The sequence below is a fragment of the Macrobrachium nipponense genome, chromosome 6 (genome assembly GCF_015104395.2).
Source record: "Macrobrachium nipponense isolate FS-2020 chromosome 6, ASM1510439v2, whole genome shotgun sequence".
Classification (NCBI taxonomy): Eukaryota; Metazoa; Arthropoda; class Malacostraca; order Decapoda; family Palaemonidae; genus Macrobrachium; species Macrobrachium nipponense.
Genome location: NC_061108.1, coordinates 96,745,523 through 96,761,820, shown reverse-complemented (window position 1 = coordinate 96,761,820; position 16,298 = coordinate 96,745,523). Strand labels below are relative to the sequence as shown.

Here is a 16,298-nt window from a genome sequence, read left to right as displayed (position 1 = left end):
TATATATATATATATATATAAATACACACACACACACACACACACACTCATATACATATATATATATATATAAATATATATATATATATATATATATATATATATATTATATATATATATATATATATATAGATAATATATATATATATATCTATATATATATATATATATATATATAATATAGTTAGAAACTGTTCGAGCTATTATTGAAGCCTCCCCTAATTTCCATTGTCGTTTTCTTTTCTAAAGACGATATGGGTATTTATGAAAAATTAATTTTTACATATCTATGAACATTTACGCGTATTTTGATAATTTTCTTGATTATTTGTAAAATTTTGATATATTCTAAATGTCAGATATATGACAGGGTTCCACGATATTGCAAAGCAAATATAATTTGATAGATTAATAGAAAACGAAAATACTGTACTCGAATGCTATGATTCGCTACTGACTTTGACTTCGAAAATATTGACACACATACGTTAAGGGTTATCTCAAAAATAATGAAATTGGTTATAGTAATTTAGATGTAAAAAAATTGAGAATAACTTCAGAAACTGTATTTACCTCTAATCCTTCGGAAGAAAAATTTATCTTAATTATCGAACATCCTCTGTTGTTGTTGAGGTTGTTTTGGACAAGAAGTGATGGTGCTACAAAATTTACGCTCTTTATATATCGGCTTCTAGATGTCGGATTATTGGTAAATTCGGTGTCGTTGGTGTGTTTTAAAACCAGTAGACACTCTGATGTATACTTATATAAGAATTAGTGACGAGCAATGAACAGTTTCTCTGAAAAAGCAAGTGATCAGTGATATGTGGGTAGTTCAGTTCCTTTCACTCCTTGATGGGAACGACTCGAAATACTAATTCCTTTTTTCCCGATTTTTATTTTTAACATATTTTCACATACTGTCTTAGTACTACGAAGACGGCAAATTCTATATGTACGACTTGGCAAAAACAGCTGGTGGTGCTCAGTATGTTCAATCCTTTAGAAATCTGTTTCTCCCCAGTCATTTTGCCTGATGCCTCGATCAAGGCTTTAGGTTGGTCAGGTCCTCATAGGCCAAAACTGATTCAATTTTTATTCATTTACAAAAGTTCAAGGCCAATTCCTTTTTGCATTATTATGAAAAGTGCGGTATTAGGTAGCCTCGATGGTTGTGGGAGTAGCCTAAACAATTTTATTGTTGAAAGCCATTCAAACACTAAGCTATGGTAGGCTGTGCAATAGGCCTTGCCTGCTCATAACATGATGTAGACCATAGGCCTGTGATGCATTGCAGCTTAAAACCATGGGCATAATTCTCTCATTTATGAGTTTAATAAACGAGCAAACTAGCTATGATGACCCAGACTAGTAAGCCTGTGCAATAAAATAGCTAGTAGCCTACCTATTTCCAGGATTTTGTGCAGTAACTAGTAGTACTATACTCTGTTTTTTTTCATCTGTCCATCCGCCTGTGGTGTTTTTGTATGGTAACACTGCGTCCCGGGCTTTCGATAGTTACATTCAGCTTACATTCAATGATTATACTAATAATATCCTATTTTGAATATTAACGGTGTAGCTAATTCACATACAGTAAATTATTAAAACACTTTTCAGTTACAAATGTACACCCAGATATCCTTTTATTTCCCTAAAACTTAAAATTAGCGTAACCATCTAAAGCCCGGGACGCAGTGTAACCATACAAAAATACCACGGGCGGATGGACAGATGAAAAAAAACAGAGTATAGGTAGGTAAAGCTATTAATCTTTGTAACATAGCCTATGTTGTGTGTTGCTATTTAAGTAGATATAGGGTACCTATCTGCGGCGGCCCAGACTATGGCAGTTGCAGTTTTTCTATGCAGTTTTACCTACTGAACAAGAATTTTAAGTAATATTAATTCTGACGACTGTAATTAACCCCTGGGGGCCAGTACTAAACACGGTGAAATACATTGGACGCCCCAATCCCTGGTGGATGTCGTATCCATGGTTACGTTTCTTGCAGGGTAATTCTAAAGAATAGTTCCGCACGGACTGCAAGGAACGTAACCGCGGATACGACATCCACCAGGTATTTTGCTGTGTTTAGTACTGGCCCCTGGGGGTTAATTACAGTCGTCCGAATAAATATTACTTTAAATTCTTGTTCAGTTAGTAAAATAACATAGGAAAACGTCAATTGCCATAGTCTAGGCCACTGCGGATTGCTTCTGTAGAAATACAGCTATTTATTGCAGATATATGCTGAAATTTCTCCTCCCTTTCACCTTGCAAACATGCTGTTTGTTCCGATACGTAATACAAACCCTCGGTCCTTTAACAATAGGAAGGTAACTAGCGGCAGCTGGGACGGTCGTAAGCTTCGAACAAGGGGAGAACGGTAGTTAACTGCTTGTCCGATCGTGCGCGCGCCGCGCGCCCGGGCGGTGAAGAATCACTTTTGCTTTCGGCCGTGGTGTGACAGGACGTGTTCGTCATCGCTCTGCCCGCTATTTTCGTCGTGTGATTTGGATGTTTACAATTTCTTTTCTTTTTCTGACTGTTTGTTGGTGTTCCTTGATTGAAATTGTAAGTACTCTTTTTTCATTTTTCATTGAAAGTGAATTTAATTATGGATCAAGAAGAGCTTTCGCCGCGCCCACCAGCTGCCCGTAGAGTGTGTCCCGGGCTGGAGGGGCGTAAATGCGGCGGATTTCGCTCTTATCCAGACATTGATCCACATGAATTGTGTTATCGGTGTGGGGGCGAGAATGCTCCCGAGCCGAACCTTGTAATGTGTGTGTGAATTGGTCGAGGCGCAGTGGGTGCTGTACGAGGGTAGGAAGAGGCGTAGACCGACCAAGGAGTCGTCGGAAAGCTCTCCAGCGACTCCTTTGGTGACAGATACCTCGTCATCCTTCCTGCCTCCAGCTCAGCCCCCACGATTTGCGCCTTCCCCTGCGGGGGGGGTTTCGGAGTCCTTCTCCTCACTCGATCCGTCGCGTGTGGAGGATGGGCGCACCCGATACCCGGATGTTCAATTGTAACTCGGGGTCTTCCGTCCGCTCTGGGTGGGGTTCGTCCTCCCCCGGGCGCGAGGGTGCCCTCTAACTGACCCGACTGTTCCTCCCTCAGGTGTGCCTTCTGTGAGTGACGACCTTGGGACAGGTGTTGTTGGGCGTCGTTGGGACTGCAGGGCGCCCCTAGTATCCAGGGCTTGATTCAACGTCTGGCGGGGGTCGGCAGTTGTAACTCATGGTGTAGTCACAACAACGACAAACACAATGTCCACACCAGCGTACGCCGCCCCTCCTCATGTAGTGTATACGCAACACATTGCGTCGGTGACACCCACGGCATCAATCCAGAAGCCGATTGCTGCCGTACCTAAGAGGGGCGTGCCGCCGCCACCTGGATTTTATGTGCTGCCGACTCCGACTTTCGCTGTCCCAAAAGTTCGCCCCTGGATCGGCCGCCCGTCCCAATGATGAGTTTGGCTGTATCGGAGATGCCTGTGACGCCGGACTATGCTGCCGTACCTGCCGTACCTGCAGCTAATGTTGCTGGCCCAGCCGCTTGCGCCGCTCCTACGAACGCGCGCAGTGCGGGACGCTCATGCCGATGTTGCTGCTGGAGCTGGTCCTGCTGGTGCTGGTGCTGGTTCCTGCTGGTGCTGGTCCTGCTGCTGCTGGTCCTGCTGGTGCTGGTCCTGATGGTGCTGGTCCTGCTGTTGATGTCCCTGCCGCTCCTGCCGTGCCTGCCCCTGCCCACGTCGCGTCTCGTCATGGAGGTGCTGCACCGGTCTCAGGTCCTTCCGGACAGGATCAGTCGGGGCGTGTTGCTTCGGCAATTGGCCCGACTTTTCCGTGGATGGAAGACCTGACGTCCGTCCTGAGAGAGCTGACGAAGAAGAAGAAGAAGAAGAGGAAGTCGTCGTCGTCTTCATCGTCTTCTTCGTCGTCTGTTGCCGCCTCTCCCCTTCGACTTCTAAGGCTTTCCAAGCCGAAAGAAGAAGGAAGGCTGCCTCCTCCCCCCCTAAGAAGGCTCCTGCGGGACCTTCGAAGGGCCCGTCTCGCTCTGGCGTGACGGGGGTGCTTCTGCTGGTCCTCCTGTTCCCTCGGGAACAGGGTCCGTCTCTTCTTCTGAGAAGAAGAAGACGGGGACCAAGGATGTGCTGGCTACTGCTGGTACATCCGCGCCTGGTCTTGGTAGCATGCTGCTAAGCCAGGTACCGGCTCGACTTCCTCGTTCGCGAGAAGGTCCGAGTGTACGTCTCCTTCGGGCGACCGTGCAGCTAAAGTCAAGACGCCTGAGCTCGCTCACCGTCATGACAGAGGCACGGAGCAGAAGACTGTCGAGAAGCGCGTCAAGTGACTCTCGCCAGGCCAGCGGCCGCTCTCGTAGCGACCAGCCGGTTACTCGGGCTGACGTGACGGTCTCTGACCGGCCACGGGTTGAGGCTGGGAAGAGGTCCCCTCGACCCAAACGGCACCAGAACTTCGGCTGGTACCAGCGGTTTTTTGAACGTGCCGTAGACGGACGCTCACCGGTCTCACCGCGAAAGCGAACTCTGCAGATCACCTGACCGTCGCTCCCACAGGGACCGGACGGAGACGGTGGCCAGCAGCAGCTCGTCTGACGCACGGGATCGGGGTCGACGTACTCAGTCGAGCCGCTCGCCACTGGTGAGCGGCACGGCCAGGCCTGCAGATAGATCCCCACCGCGGGTTGGTGATCGGCTGCAGCCCCCCACGCACGCTGGTCCTGCCAGCGAGCGGGGGGGGGAGCGTCAGGTCTGTCTCTCCTATACCTTCAACTTCCTCGGGCTACACCGGGAAGAGCGAGGTATCTAGGAGTGATCGTGAGAGGTGCGCCGCTCACGATCCCGTCACGATGCCGCACGCACCAGGCATGGTCTTAGGACCAGCCAGGTCGTACGCGCAAGTGGCTGGAGGCGACCGTCAGGGGTCTGTTGCTGTCTCGAGAGCTGCTCCTGTTGGAGGGACTGGACGGTCCTACTCCTCAGGACGCTGTGACTCCCGAGATCCAGAGGAACTTTGCCCAGGTTATTGCGCTGATTCGTCAGCACAACGACCTGGGGGAAGGATCGCCGCTACCACCATCTGAGCCCACGTCCCGGCTCGAGTCATTTTGGGGCCCGAAGAGGGAACCCAAAATGACGGTGGGACTGCCGCGATCAGAGCTTGCAGACTCAGTCCTTGACCAGGTGGAGAATTTCGTCTCAGGACGAGAGGACTCACTTAAGTCAGGACGGTCTTCCAAGCTACTTCCTCCTCCTCTGCAGCGACAGCGGAAGTTCTACGTGCCATCAGTGGATCCAATACCGCCCAAACAGGTTAACCCGGAGCTAGCTAGGCTAACTCCAGGTGTGTCCCTGCAGCAGCTCCTGTCGGAGAACTTGTGGTTCTCGCAGCAGGAGGCACTGGGCCTGGAAGCTACCGCTATGGCGGCCTTTCCAGGCAGTCTCTTGGTTGGATCTGTGGTCCCTCACAGTATCCAAGGTCGCGGCCGACTCCGGGGGGTGCTGCCTCGAAGAAGACCCCGACTTCAGGAGACTGTGCCAGTCTGGAGGTAGGGCCATCTCCTACCTCGCCCATCAGACGGCAAACCTGTGGGCCAACTTGGTTCTCCGTCGTAGGACGCTGTCCTTACACGAGTAGCCAAGGGGGCCGGCGGTGAGGCGGTAAATGGACTCCGTAACGGACCAATGAAGAGTTCCTCCGCTCTCTTTCCCGGAGAGATGGTGGACGCTGCGGTGGAAAGACGGCGCACTGATGACAGTGACCGTCTGGTTCACCAGGCAGTTACGAAGGTTTCTGGGCAACCTCGTACAACTGCGGCTAAGCCTAAGAGTTTAGCTAGCGCTTCCTCGGCTGCTAAAAAGACGGCTGCTCCATCGAAGCCCGAGGAAAAGACTCTTCCTGCTTCAACTTCTGGTAAAGGAGGCCGTAACCAGCCTACCTCCAGCCACCCTCCTTTCCCAACCCCGAGGAGGTGCTGGGAAGAAGTCGAAGCGAGGTGGGAAACGATAGGGACGGCGTTCCCCCTCACCAGCTGCCGGAAGTGGGGGGGTGCCTAGCGAGCCATTGGGCAACTTGGCAGCGCTACGGTGCCGAGACCTGGATAGTAGACGTCCTTCGGGAGGGATATCTACTACCCTTCGAATCTCGACCACCCCTCACCTCCAACCCGGTCCATCTTCAGACTTATGTGCTGGGATCCTCAAAGGACGACGCTCTTCGGCAGGAGATCAAAGACCATGCTGACCAAACGAGCTGTAGAAGTCGTAGTTAGATCGGTCACCGGGTCTTTTACAGCCGCCTTTTTCTTAGTGGAAAAGGCATCGGGGGGCTGGCGCCCCGGTGATAGGTCTCTCTCCCCTGAAACCGATTTGTTCGCCAGACTCGGTTCAAGATGGAGACGGCACGTTCCGTGCTGGACTCCATCAGGGAGAACGACTTCATGCTTTCGGTGGACCTGAAGGATGCGTATTTTCAAATACCCATCCATCAGTCCTCCAGAAAGTACCTCCGCTTCATCTTCGACGGGACGGTGTACCATTCAGGGCACTTTGCTTCGGTCTCTCACCGCCCCACAGGTGTTCACGAGGAGTGTTCACGCTGGTGTCTGCTTGGGCCCATTCGCACGGGATACGTCTTCTGAGGTATATCGACGATTGGGCTGGTTCCTGGCGAGCTCCCGCTCGCAGTTGCTGCAGGACAGGGATCGACTTCTAAAGTTTTGTCGCGATCTGGGGATCGTGATAACTACGAGAAGTCCGATCTCGAACCCAAGCAGAAGATGAAGTACCTGGGTATGCTGATCGATACAAGGTAGCAGCTCAAGTCCGCCCCGCAGACTTGAGGATCAGCAAATTCAGGGAGGCAGCCGGCCGGTTCCTGTCTCGGCAGGAACAGGCAGCTCAGCAATGGCAAGTAGTGATCGGCCACCTGTCGTCACTCGAGAAGTTAGTTCCTCACGGACGTCTTCACCTGCGGTCTCTCCAGTGGAGACTAAGGGAGAGTTGGTCACAGGTAAAGGATCCACCTTACTTCCCCGTGTCCATCACGGAGAAGGTGAGGCAGGACCTAGCCTGGTGGCTCGACGACAGGAACCTCTTAAGAGGAGTGCCCCTACGCACTCCCCCCCAACCCCCCCCGGAGATGCTGCTGTTCTCAGACGCATCGACCGAGGGATGGGGCGCACACCTGGAGGAGTTGCTGGCTGCAGGTGTGTGGGACCCATCACGACAAGCACCTTCACATCAATGTCCTGGAACTCAAGGCGGCGTTTTACGCTCAACCAGTTCCAAGACCGCTTGATGGGACACTCGGTGGTGTTGATGTGCGACAACACCACAGTAGTGGCATACGTCAACAAGCAGGGGGGCCTAGTGTCTCTCCCGCTACACCAGTTTGACTGTGCAGGTGCACGAGTGGGGCCCACGGCTCACTCGATAGAGCTGTCAGCACGCTACATTCCAGGCAAGAGGAATGTAGTAGTAGCGGACAAGCTCAGCCGTCGGGAATCAGGTACTAGGGACCCGGAGTGTTCCCTACAAACCCAGAAGTTGGCGAGGAAAGGCTCTTCAACCTGTGGTGGGGGCGTCCCGGTTCCCATAGACCTGTTTTCGGCCACCCGGCACAACAAAAAACTTCAAGTTTTTTGCTCAGCCGTGCCGGACCCATGGGCAGCTGCAGAGGACGCTCTTCAACACCCCTGGGACAACCTCTTCGTCTACGCCTTTCCTCCCTTTTGTCTGATTCGGAAAGTGATCAGCCGAGCGCTGGTCACTCCCAATCTCATGGATGATCCTGGTGGCTCCCAAACGACCTCAAGCCGTTTGGTATCCGGACCTGCTGGCTCTTCTTGCAGAAGAACCGAGAGAGATGCCCCACTGGCACAACCTTCTAGCCCAGCCACACGTAGAGCGGTTACCACCGAGCAGTCCAGTCCCTACAACTTCACGGCTGGCTGTTATCCACCATCTCTTGCGAACGAGAGGCTTTTCTCGCCAGCGCAGCAACAGAGATGGCTGGACACGTCAGACAGGTCCTCTGCAGCTGTGTACCAGGGGAAGTGGGCCGTCTTCTGTGGTTGGTGTCGTAGACGGGGTCTATCTCCTCTCAGAGCCACTCTTCAGCAGGTAGCGGATTTCCTCGTGTTTCTTCGCCGAGAGAAGCTCCTCTCAGTACCCACAGTTAAAGGATATAGAGCTGCACTGGCACTCGTCCTAAACTGAGGGGACTGGACATCTCGAACTCGTTCGAGATCTCCTTGCTAATGAGGAGCTTCGAAAGGTCTTGCCCACCCAGGGAGCTCAGGCCCCCTGAGTGGGATGTGACTCTCGTCCTTAGGAGTTTGACTCGAAGACCATTCGAGCCACTCCGAGAGTCGTCAGACAGGGATCTGACCTCAAGACCCTCTTCTTGCTGGCCCTGGCATCGGCGAAGAGAGTAGGGGAACTTCATGGTCTGTCCTTCAATGTTAAACATTCCAGGGGCTGGGGATCTGTGACGCTCGATTTCGTCCCGAATTTCGTAGCTAAGACTCAGAATTCTCCGTCGATCCCTGACGACAGGTTCGGAGTCTTTCACAATCCCCTCCCTAATGGATTCACCGACAACGATACGGATGAGATGCTGCTTTGTCCTGTGAGGGCGCTACGGCGCTATCTGAAGAAAACTCGACACCTCAGGCCTGAGTGTCGACGCCTCTTCGTTAGCACTGGGGTTACCAAGAAAGAAGTATCCAAGAACACGCTTTCTTTCTGGCTGCGTGAGGTGATCAGGAGAGCGTACGAGGCTGATGGTAGTGACGACATCCGTACGCTCCGACCGAGAGCCCACGAAGTCAGAGGTATTGGACCCTCTTTGGCGTTCCGCAAGAACTCTTCTCCGTGGCGCAGGTCCTAGGCAGGTGTCTGGGCCAACCAGACTACCTTCAGTCCTTCTACCTTCGGGATATTGCCCACAAGTCCTTGGATACTTTTTCCTTGGGACCTGTGGTGGCTGCTCAACACGTTGTGTAAGCTTACCCAGCACCCGAGCAGGCCAGAACAGCAGCGATTCCATGGACCTTGTGACTGGTAGGAATGAATTGGGTTGAATGAGAGGTGCGACTGGGCTTCCTTCTTCTTTCCATCTTTCTCTATGCTCTACCTGTTGGGGGCAGAGGGTCACCCCGGTCGTCACCATGCTGGGAAAGGAATCCGATGCACGGTAAGCTACTCAACCGAGCCCCAATCTATCCCTTTAGTTAGGGATAGAAGCAAATATCCTCCACTCCCTCCAACAAGGGGAAGGAGTGGATGCCTACTTGAGACAAACCCATAACTTTATGTTGGCTCCTGTACAGGAACAAGTTCTTGCAATGCTGGTACGAAGAGAATACGCTTGCCTCTCTCTTAGTACTTGGCTCATGTAGGTCTACCACTTGACCTGCTGGTGCACACCCCGATCAATCGGACAGAGGTTTGGATCCCTCCCTTGCTCTTACGACCAGGGAGGCATTCCAAGGTTGGACGAACACCAGTCTGTTCACCAAAAAGACTCAGATTCCACCCACCAAGAAGTGAGTCTTCCTATTGTTTACAAGGACCGAGGGTTTGTATTACGTATCGGAACAAATGACAATTTGTCGAAAATTGCATTTTTCCTAACTATACAAACCTGAGGTCCTTTACATATAGTCCCACCTCATACCACCCCTCACTCTGCAACTTTTTGCATGGGCCTAAAGTAAAACAAAAGTGATTCTTCACCGCCCGGGCGCGCGGCGCGCGCAACGATTAGGACAAGCAGGTAACTACCGTTCTCCCCTTGTTCGAAGCTTACGACCGTCCCAGCTGCCGCTAGTTACCTTCCTATTGTTAAAGGACCTCAGGTTTGTATAGTTAGGAAAAATGCAATTTTCGACAAATTGTCATATTTTTAACATTTTCTCTTCTCTTCTCATACACTGAAATGTGAAGACTACTGTGCAATTCTTGTGTTGATTGTGTATTCCATGACAGGTTTTGGTAGATTTATATAACTATTCTGCAGCGAGCTAGACTATAGCAGTTGCCCTTTTTCTATGCAGTTTATCATATTTCTGTATAATTCTCACAGTTTCTAAGAATTTATCATTATTTCAAAGATATCTACCTACTATAAGGCACTGACACTAGTATCAAAAATTTATTTGTTCCGACACGGCATAACAAACCTTCCGGTCCTTTTACAATAGGAAGGTACTAGTCGGCAGCTGGATAGGTCGTAAGCTTTCGAACAAGGGGTTCGGTAGTTAACTGCTTGTCCGACAAGGTCGCGCGCTGCGACTGGTAGGTAAACAAATCACTTTTGCTTTCGGCTGCTGGCGTGTGGACGTGTATCATCGCTCTCTGCCCGCTTTATCGTCGTTGCTTTCGCATGGTTGTGTTTTTGTTCTTTTTCTATTTATCTAGTGAAACTGAATTGTAAGTACAATCATTTATATTATTTCCATTGAATTCAATTGTGAATTAAAGGATCTTGGTTTCACCACGCCCTCCGATTACCCGAGTGCCGGGACTGAAGGGCGTAAGTGCGGGAATTCATTTTCCCAGAAATGATCCTCGTATTGTGTATGCTCGGTGCCGAGGGCGGGAGAGCGCTCGCTCCGAGCGTATATTTTGGTTGGAAATGTGTAGATGAAAATCGTAAGTAAGTGCTCTTTTCATTTATATTTTTTTTGACCTGTATGCTCGTTGCCGAGCGAATGCGCTCGGCACGGAAACTTATTCTGTATGGAAGTGGAATCGCAAGTACAGTATTCTTTTTTCATCATAATATTTATTTTGATTGTAGCAATACTCATTTTGGATCAGTTTCCGAGCTACCCGGAAATTGATCTTTTCCCCTTTTTATTTGAATGAAGTGAAATCCGCAAGTGCAGTTCTTTTTCATTTTCATATTTTATTGAGATTGCATTGTTTACTGGGATCAATGTTTTCCGCTATTTACCGGAATTGATCCTTCCCCACCCTTTTATTTGTATGAAGTGAAATCGCAAGCGCAGTATTCTTTTCATTTCATATATATATATTGATTGCATCAATTCATTATGGATCAAGGTTTCCATAAACCTTGATCCATAAAGGTAAGGAATGGATCCTTTTACCCTTGCGCTCAGTACCGAGGGCGCAAATGCGCTCGATCCGAGCCTTATTCATTGTGAAGTGAATCGTAATGCAAGATTCTTTTTTCATTTTATTCTTTTTATTATTGATTGCATCAATATTTATTTGGTTCAAGTTCCGCTCATCAGGGAATTGATCCTTTATGCCTTGCATTCGGGCCGATGGCACGATTGCTCTCGGGCTCTTATATTATTGTTGGGTTACAGTGGGTGCTGTGCGGGGGTGGGGAACGAGAACCCCCCCGCTCAGCTCCCACAGATGGTTCCCTTCCCCTTGGGGGGGGGAGGTTATCGGCGTTCTTCTCCTCGCCCGATCCGGTCGAGCGCGGGTGGGAGGGCGCTCGGTGCCCGATGTACAATTGTATTCGGGGTCTTCCAACTCGTTCGGAGAGGGGCCTCACCACCCCCCCGCGGCGAAGGGGGACTTCCCCCCCACTAATCGCTACTCTCTACTGTTATTTGCCGCAGGTTGCTACTACTGCCACGAGGGTGGACCTTGGTGAGGTATGGGCGTCTTCCATTTGCAGGGCGTGCTAGTGTCAGGGGGCTGCGGTTCTTATGTATGGGCCTACTGCGGTCACCCATGGAGTGGTGACCACGCTCCAGGTGACGACGTCCCTCCTCACCTGGTGTAATCACCTCACGTGGTAACAGTCTTGCCTACAGCCGCTGTGAAGTGCCGTTCGCCGTACCGAGAGGGGGGCAATGCCGCCGCCGCTCGTGGTTGCCGCGTTCTTGCAGCGACCACACTTCCGCTGCCCTTAGAGCTCGCCCTGGACCTGCCGCCGGTACCAGGATGTTGCTGGCTGCTGCTCCACTTCCTGTGTTTTCCCGGTGCTGCCTGCCGTACCTGCCGATTCTGGGCTGACTGTCCATGCAGTTGCTGCGCTAGCTGTCCCTGCCGTTGCTGCGCTGGCTGTCCCTGCCGTTGCTGCGCTGGCGGTCCTACCGATGCTGTGCTGGCTGTGCCTGCTGTTCCTGAGATGCCCATACCTGCTGATGTCGTCCCTGTTCGTGGTGGTACTACCCCAGACTTTGGTCTGTCTGTACAGGTGCGTCCGGGCCCCTGTAGCTTCGGCTACAGCAGCCCGGCTCCGGCACCCTGGATAGCAGATCTTACGTCTGTCCTGAGGAAGCTGACGAAGAAGAGGAGGAAGGAAGGTGTCGTCGTCGTCGTCTTCATCTTCTTCATCGTCGTCGGCTTGGCCGCCTCTTCCCCTTCGACTTCTAAGGCTTCACAGCCGAGGAAGAAGAAGGTTGCCTCCTCCCTACCTAAGAAGTCTCCCATCGGTGGGGAGCTTCTCGGGACCCGTCTCACCTAGGTGGGACGGGAGGGTTCCTTCCGCTGGTCCTCCTGCTCCTTCGGGAGGGCGGGGCCCGTCTCTTCTTCCGCAAGGAAGAAGACTACGGGGACCAGAGGGTGGGGTACCGGCTAACACCGGTACTTCCTCGCCTGGTGTCAGTGGTTCTGCCACTGCATCAGGGTCCGTCTCGGCCTCTCGTTCGGCGGGAGGTACGAGTGTACGGTCGAAAACTACCAGCGACCATGTGCAGCCAGGAACCAGACCTCAGAGTCCGGTCTCAGCGTCAGGTCACGGCACGGGGCGGAAGACTGGTGACAGCCGCTCACGCGACTCTCACCAGACCAGCTCTCACTTCTCGCGGTGAACAGCTGGCTACCCGGGGACGTGACGGTCCACGACGACCACGGGCTGAGGCTGGGAAGAGGTCCTCCCGTTCGCCGGTGCCAGCCACCGGTGGCCACGCTGGAACCAGCGACGTGATGTGCCGTGAGGACAAGCAACCGGTCCTCACTGTAACAGTGGAGCCTTGCAGGGTCGCCTGACCGTCGCTCCAAGAGAGTGATGGGTATGGCAACCAGCACCAGCTCTTCTGACACTCGAGATCGGGGCCGCTGTGCTCAGTCCAGCCGTTCTCCACAGCGAGACGGTTCGACCAGGCCTGCAGCTCGATCGCCACCACGGGTGACGATCGCCTGCAGCCCTCCAAGCCTGCTGGTTCTGCCAGCGAGCAACGAGGGAGCGTCAGGTCTGCCTCTCCCGTACCTTCAAACCTCCTCGGGTTACACCGGAAGGAAGCGAGGTATTGAGGAGTGATCGTGAGGGGGGGTGCGCCCCCTCACGATCCCACCACGGACGCCCTAACGTGCCAGGCACGGTTCTTGGACCGGCCAGGACGTATGCGCAAGTGGATGGGGAAGACGAGAGGGCTGTCGCTGTTCCCCATTCTTAGGAGGAAGGTTCTCGGAATATGCTCTTGTTTGAAGGGCTTAACGGTCCCACTCTGCAAGATGCTGTGACTTCCGAGATCCAGAGGAACTTTGCCGATTGGTTTATGGCGCTGATTCGTCAGCACAACGACCTCGGGAAGGATGCGCCGCTCCCACCAGCAGAGCCACGTCTCGGCTCGAGTCGTTTTGGGGCCCGAGAGGGAACCCAAATCGACGGTGGGTCTGCCGCGATCGGAGCTTGCCGACTGTGTTTGAACCAGGTAGTCTCTCGTCTCCGGACAAGAAGGCTCTCTCAGTTCTGGCCGGTTGAACAAGCTACTTCACCTCCTCTACTGCGACAGAGGCGTTTCTACGTGTCTTCGGACACCGTATTTGAATACCCCTTCGGTCCTCCTGAGAGGTTTCGACCTCGACGAGGACTGGATGAGTCGGAGGACGGTATCGGCTCTCTCCTGTCAGTGTCGATCAGCCCCCACCCAGACGACGTTCACGTGGCGGCAGATCCTTACCTACAGTTATGAGTTCGTAACCCTCCTCGGGAAAACGTTTTTTTTCTCCTGTACGATACGTTTCCCAGGCTCTGAGAGGCCATCGCCGTAAGGCGATGGCTGCTCCTTTTTTTCTCAAACAAGCTAGTTCTGCTGGGAAGGCGAGCCAGTATCCATTCCTCCCCCATTCCCTCTCTCCTTACGGCTACGAGGGAAAGGGGAGGGATCCTACAGAGATTTCTCTGTAAGATCCCACGTTAGGGGCTGCGCTACCGGGGGGACCTTCGGGTCCTACCTGACGTAAGCCCCGGTCGTTGAGGAGGGATCCTGCCCCTTTTCTCGATTTCTACGGGAATCGAGAGGACCACCAGCCGATATCGTTTGACGAATTCGGTGGGGGTGTTTTCGCAGAGGCTTAGAATTCTACGGAATTTCTAGCGCACTCAGAGTGTTCGAGTTTTTTACGATCTCCAAACACTTAGGCGAGACCACGGTCCAAAGTGAGCGAGAATCCCCGATAATTGTACGATAATCGGGAACCCTCGCTTATGCTCGAATTCCTGTAATTTCTAGCATTTGGAAGAAGACTGCTGCTGAAAGAAGAGTATCTCACAGTAGGCGATTAACCTGGAATAGAGAAGAACGGACGGGAACTTCCAGTTTGGCTTGAACTATCGTCTTCGGTATTCTGTTCACCATTTGAAGCTTTCCTTTGGGAAAGACTTCTCCTTCACTCTCTTGACTAGAGAACGAAGGCGGTCGATCTCCAATCCTATTCTCATTCCTCGAGGGGAAAAGAATTTAGGATGGAGGTCGTTGTACAGAACCTACAAATATACTACGTATATTACCCTCGCGACATGATTCTTGTAACAGTTGAATTGTCCGGGGGGTAGGGCGGAGGCGCATACCGTAGTTAACTCTACGGTTTGTGACCGAGACGAATTGTATTTTCTTAATTGGAAACTGCAACTCGGGGTTGCCTGCAACCTCCCAGCAGTTATCAGTTTCGATTTTAGATACTTGGTATTGTCATGACAACACCAAATCAGCTTTTGTATTTACCGAAATCCGTTTCGTTTAAATATAATTGCTCGAGCGTATTCTTTATGCTCGATGGTTCTAGCCGAACGCATTCCTTCGTGGAATAATGGATTTAACGGGCAACTCAGGATGACGAGTCACCGAAGAGCTACTGCGTATTGAACTGCCTGTTAGCGGCTCAGTATCAGCTAGGTCTCGGAGATGGACGGTCGGTTACGTCTCTCTCTCCCCTGGTTTGATTGACTACCGAACCGTATCTCTGCCCAAACAATCATGGACTTAGGTCTCTGATTAACGGGGATTCTCGCAATAATGGAAGGCCATCTACTGCTGTGACGCTCGATTTCATCGCCTTCGACATTGCGAGAATTTTCAACAGAGATATCTCTTGAACTCTTTCATCTTTCTGTTTACCGCACGGTAACAGAAGTCTGTACTAGTCAAGCGCTGCATCGCACCGCGATAATGCGAATGATTTTTGCAGACATCTGAGTTTGTCTTCAAAATATCTCGTATTCGTAGGTGTGCAATTATTCATTGCTCGCCCCCAGAATTAACAGATATGTCAGAAGAACATAGCCTATTCTCCGACCTGACAGCTCTACTTCCAAATGTTCAGCCCATGAGAAGCAGTTCTTCAGGCAGTATTTCCCTGTCTTCATTACTGAAAAGCGCTCCGCTTTTATTGCAACTACGATCCTCACCGGACAGCAATTTTTTTTTGGAAAAAAAAAATTAGCGGTTAGCTTTCTCAGTCTTTGTAGCACAGTTCAGAATCTTAGAATCTTCTCTCGGTTCAGCTGCGAAGACGTAGGTTGCATTTTCTGTACACCTTCGTCTTCAACGACACATAGTGTTGTTTCTCCTTAGCCGAGAATCAACTATACTATGAGATATCTTGCCATCAAGGACCTCGGTCTCTAGAAGGCAATTGACTTTCGCCTGTTGGGCACATGCCTTAAGAGAGTCATCACCTTGCCTTCTGGCATCGGTGACGAACAAATTATTTGTTTAGTCTCTTGGCAGAACCCTTTTAAGGCGAAGGTCACGTGACTTGCTCGGGTGCTTTGGGACAACTTGCCTCCTACCGAACGCAGTCAGTCGGCAGCTGTCAGAGCGCCCAAGTCTTGTTACGAACTTCGCTGTGGACTTAGTTCGGTTGTTTCCATAACAATCTTTTCTTCGTCCTAACGGCTTGTCACAGTACCCATACCATCGACACCACCATTGAGTGTCGGTGTCCTATCCACTACCGAGAAGAACAACTTCGCTGCAGACGGATAGACCAGTATGGGTACAGGACATCACCGAAGTCGAGAAGAGGGTTGGTCATACGACCATTCCC

General features: G+C 51.4%; 1 protein-coding gene across 2 annotated transcripts in view; it reads left to right on the top strand.

The window, feature by feature from the left end:
* The first annotated feature begins 605 nt into the window (after positions 1 to 605).
* Positions 606 to 16,298, top strand: part of LOC135216398 (signal peptide peptidase-like 3) — a 190,543-nt gene continuing 174,850 nt past the window's right edge. Inside the window, exon 1 of one of the 2 annotated variants that reach the window (XM_064251684.1) lies at positions 606 to 709. Coding sequence is in view for 1 of the 2 variants with exons in the window: in XM_064251686.1 (XP_064107756.1) it covers positions 696 to 709 (14 nt within the window). In the remaining variant the exon portion in view is untranslated. The remainder of the gene's footprint in view (positions 710 to 16,298) is intronic. The other variant, XM_064251686.1, reaches the window with a different exon arrangement.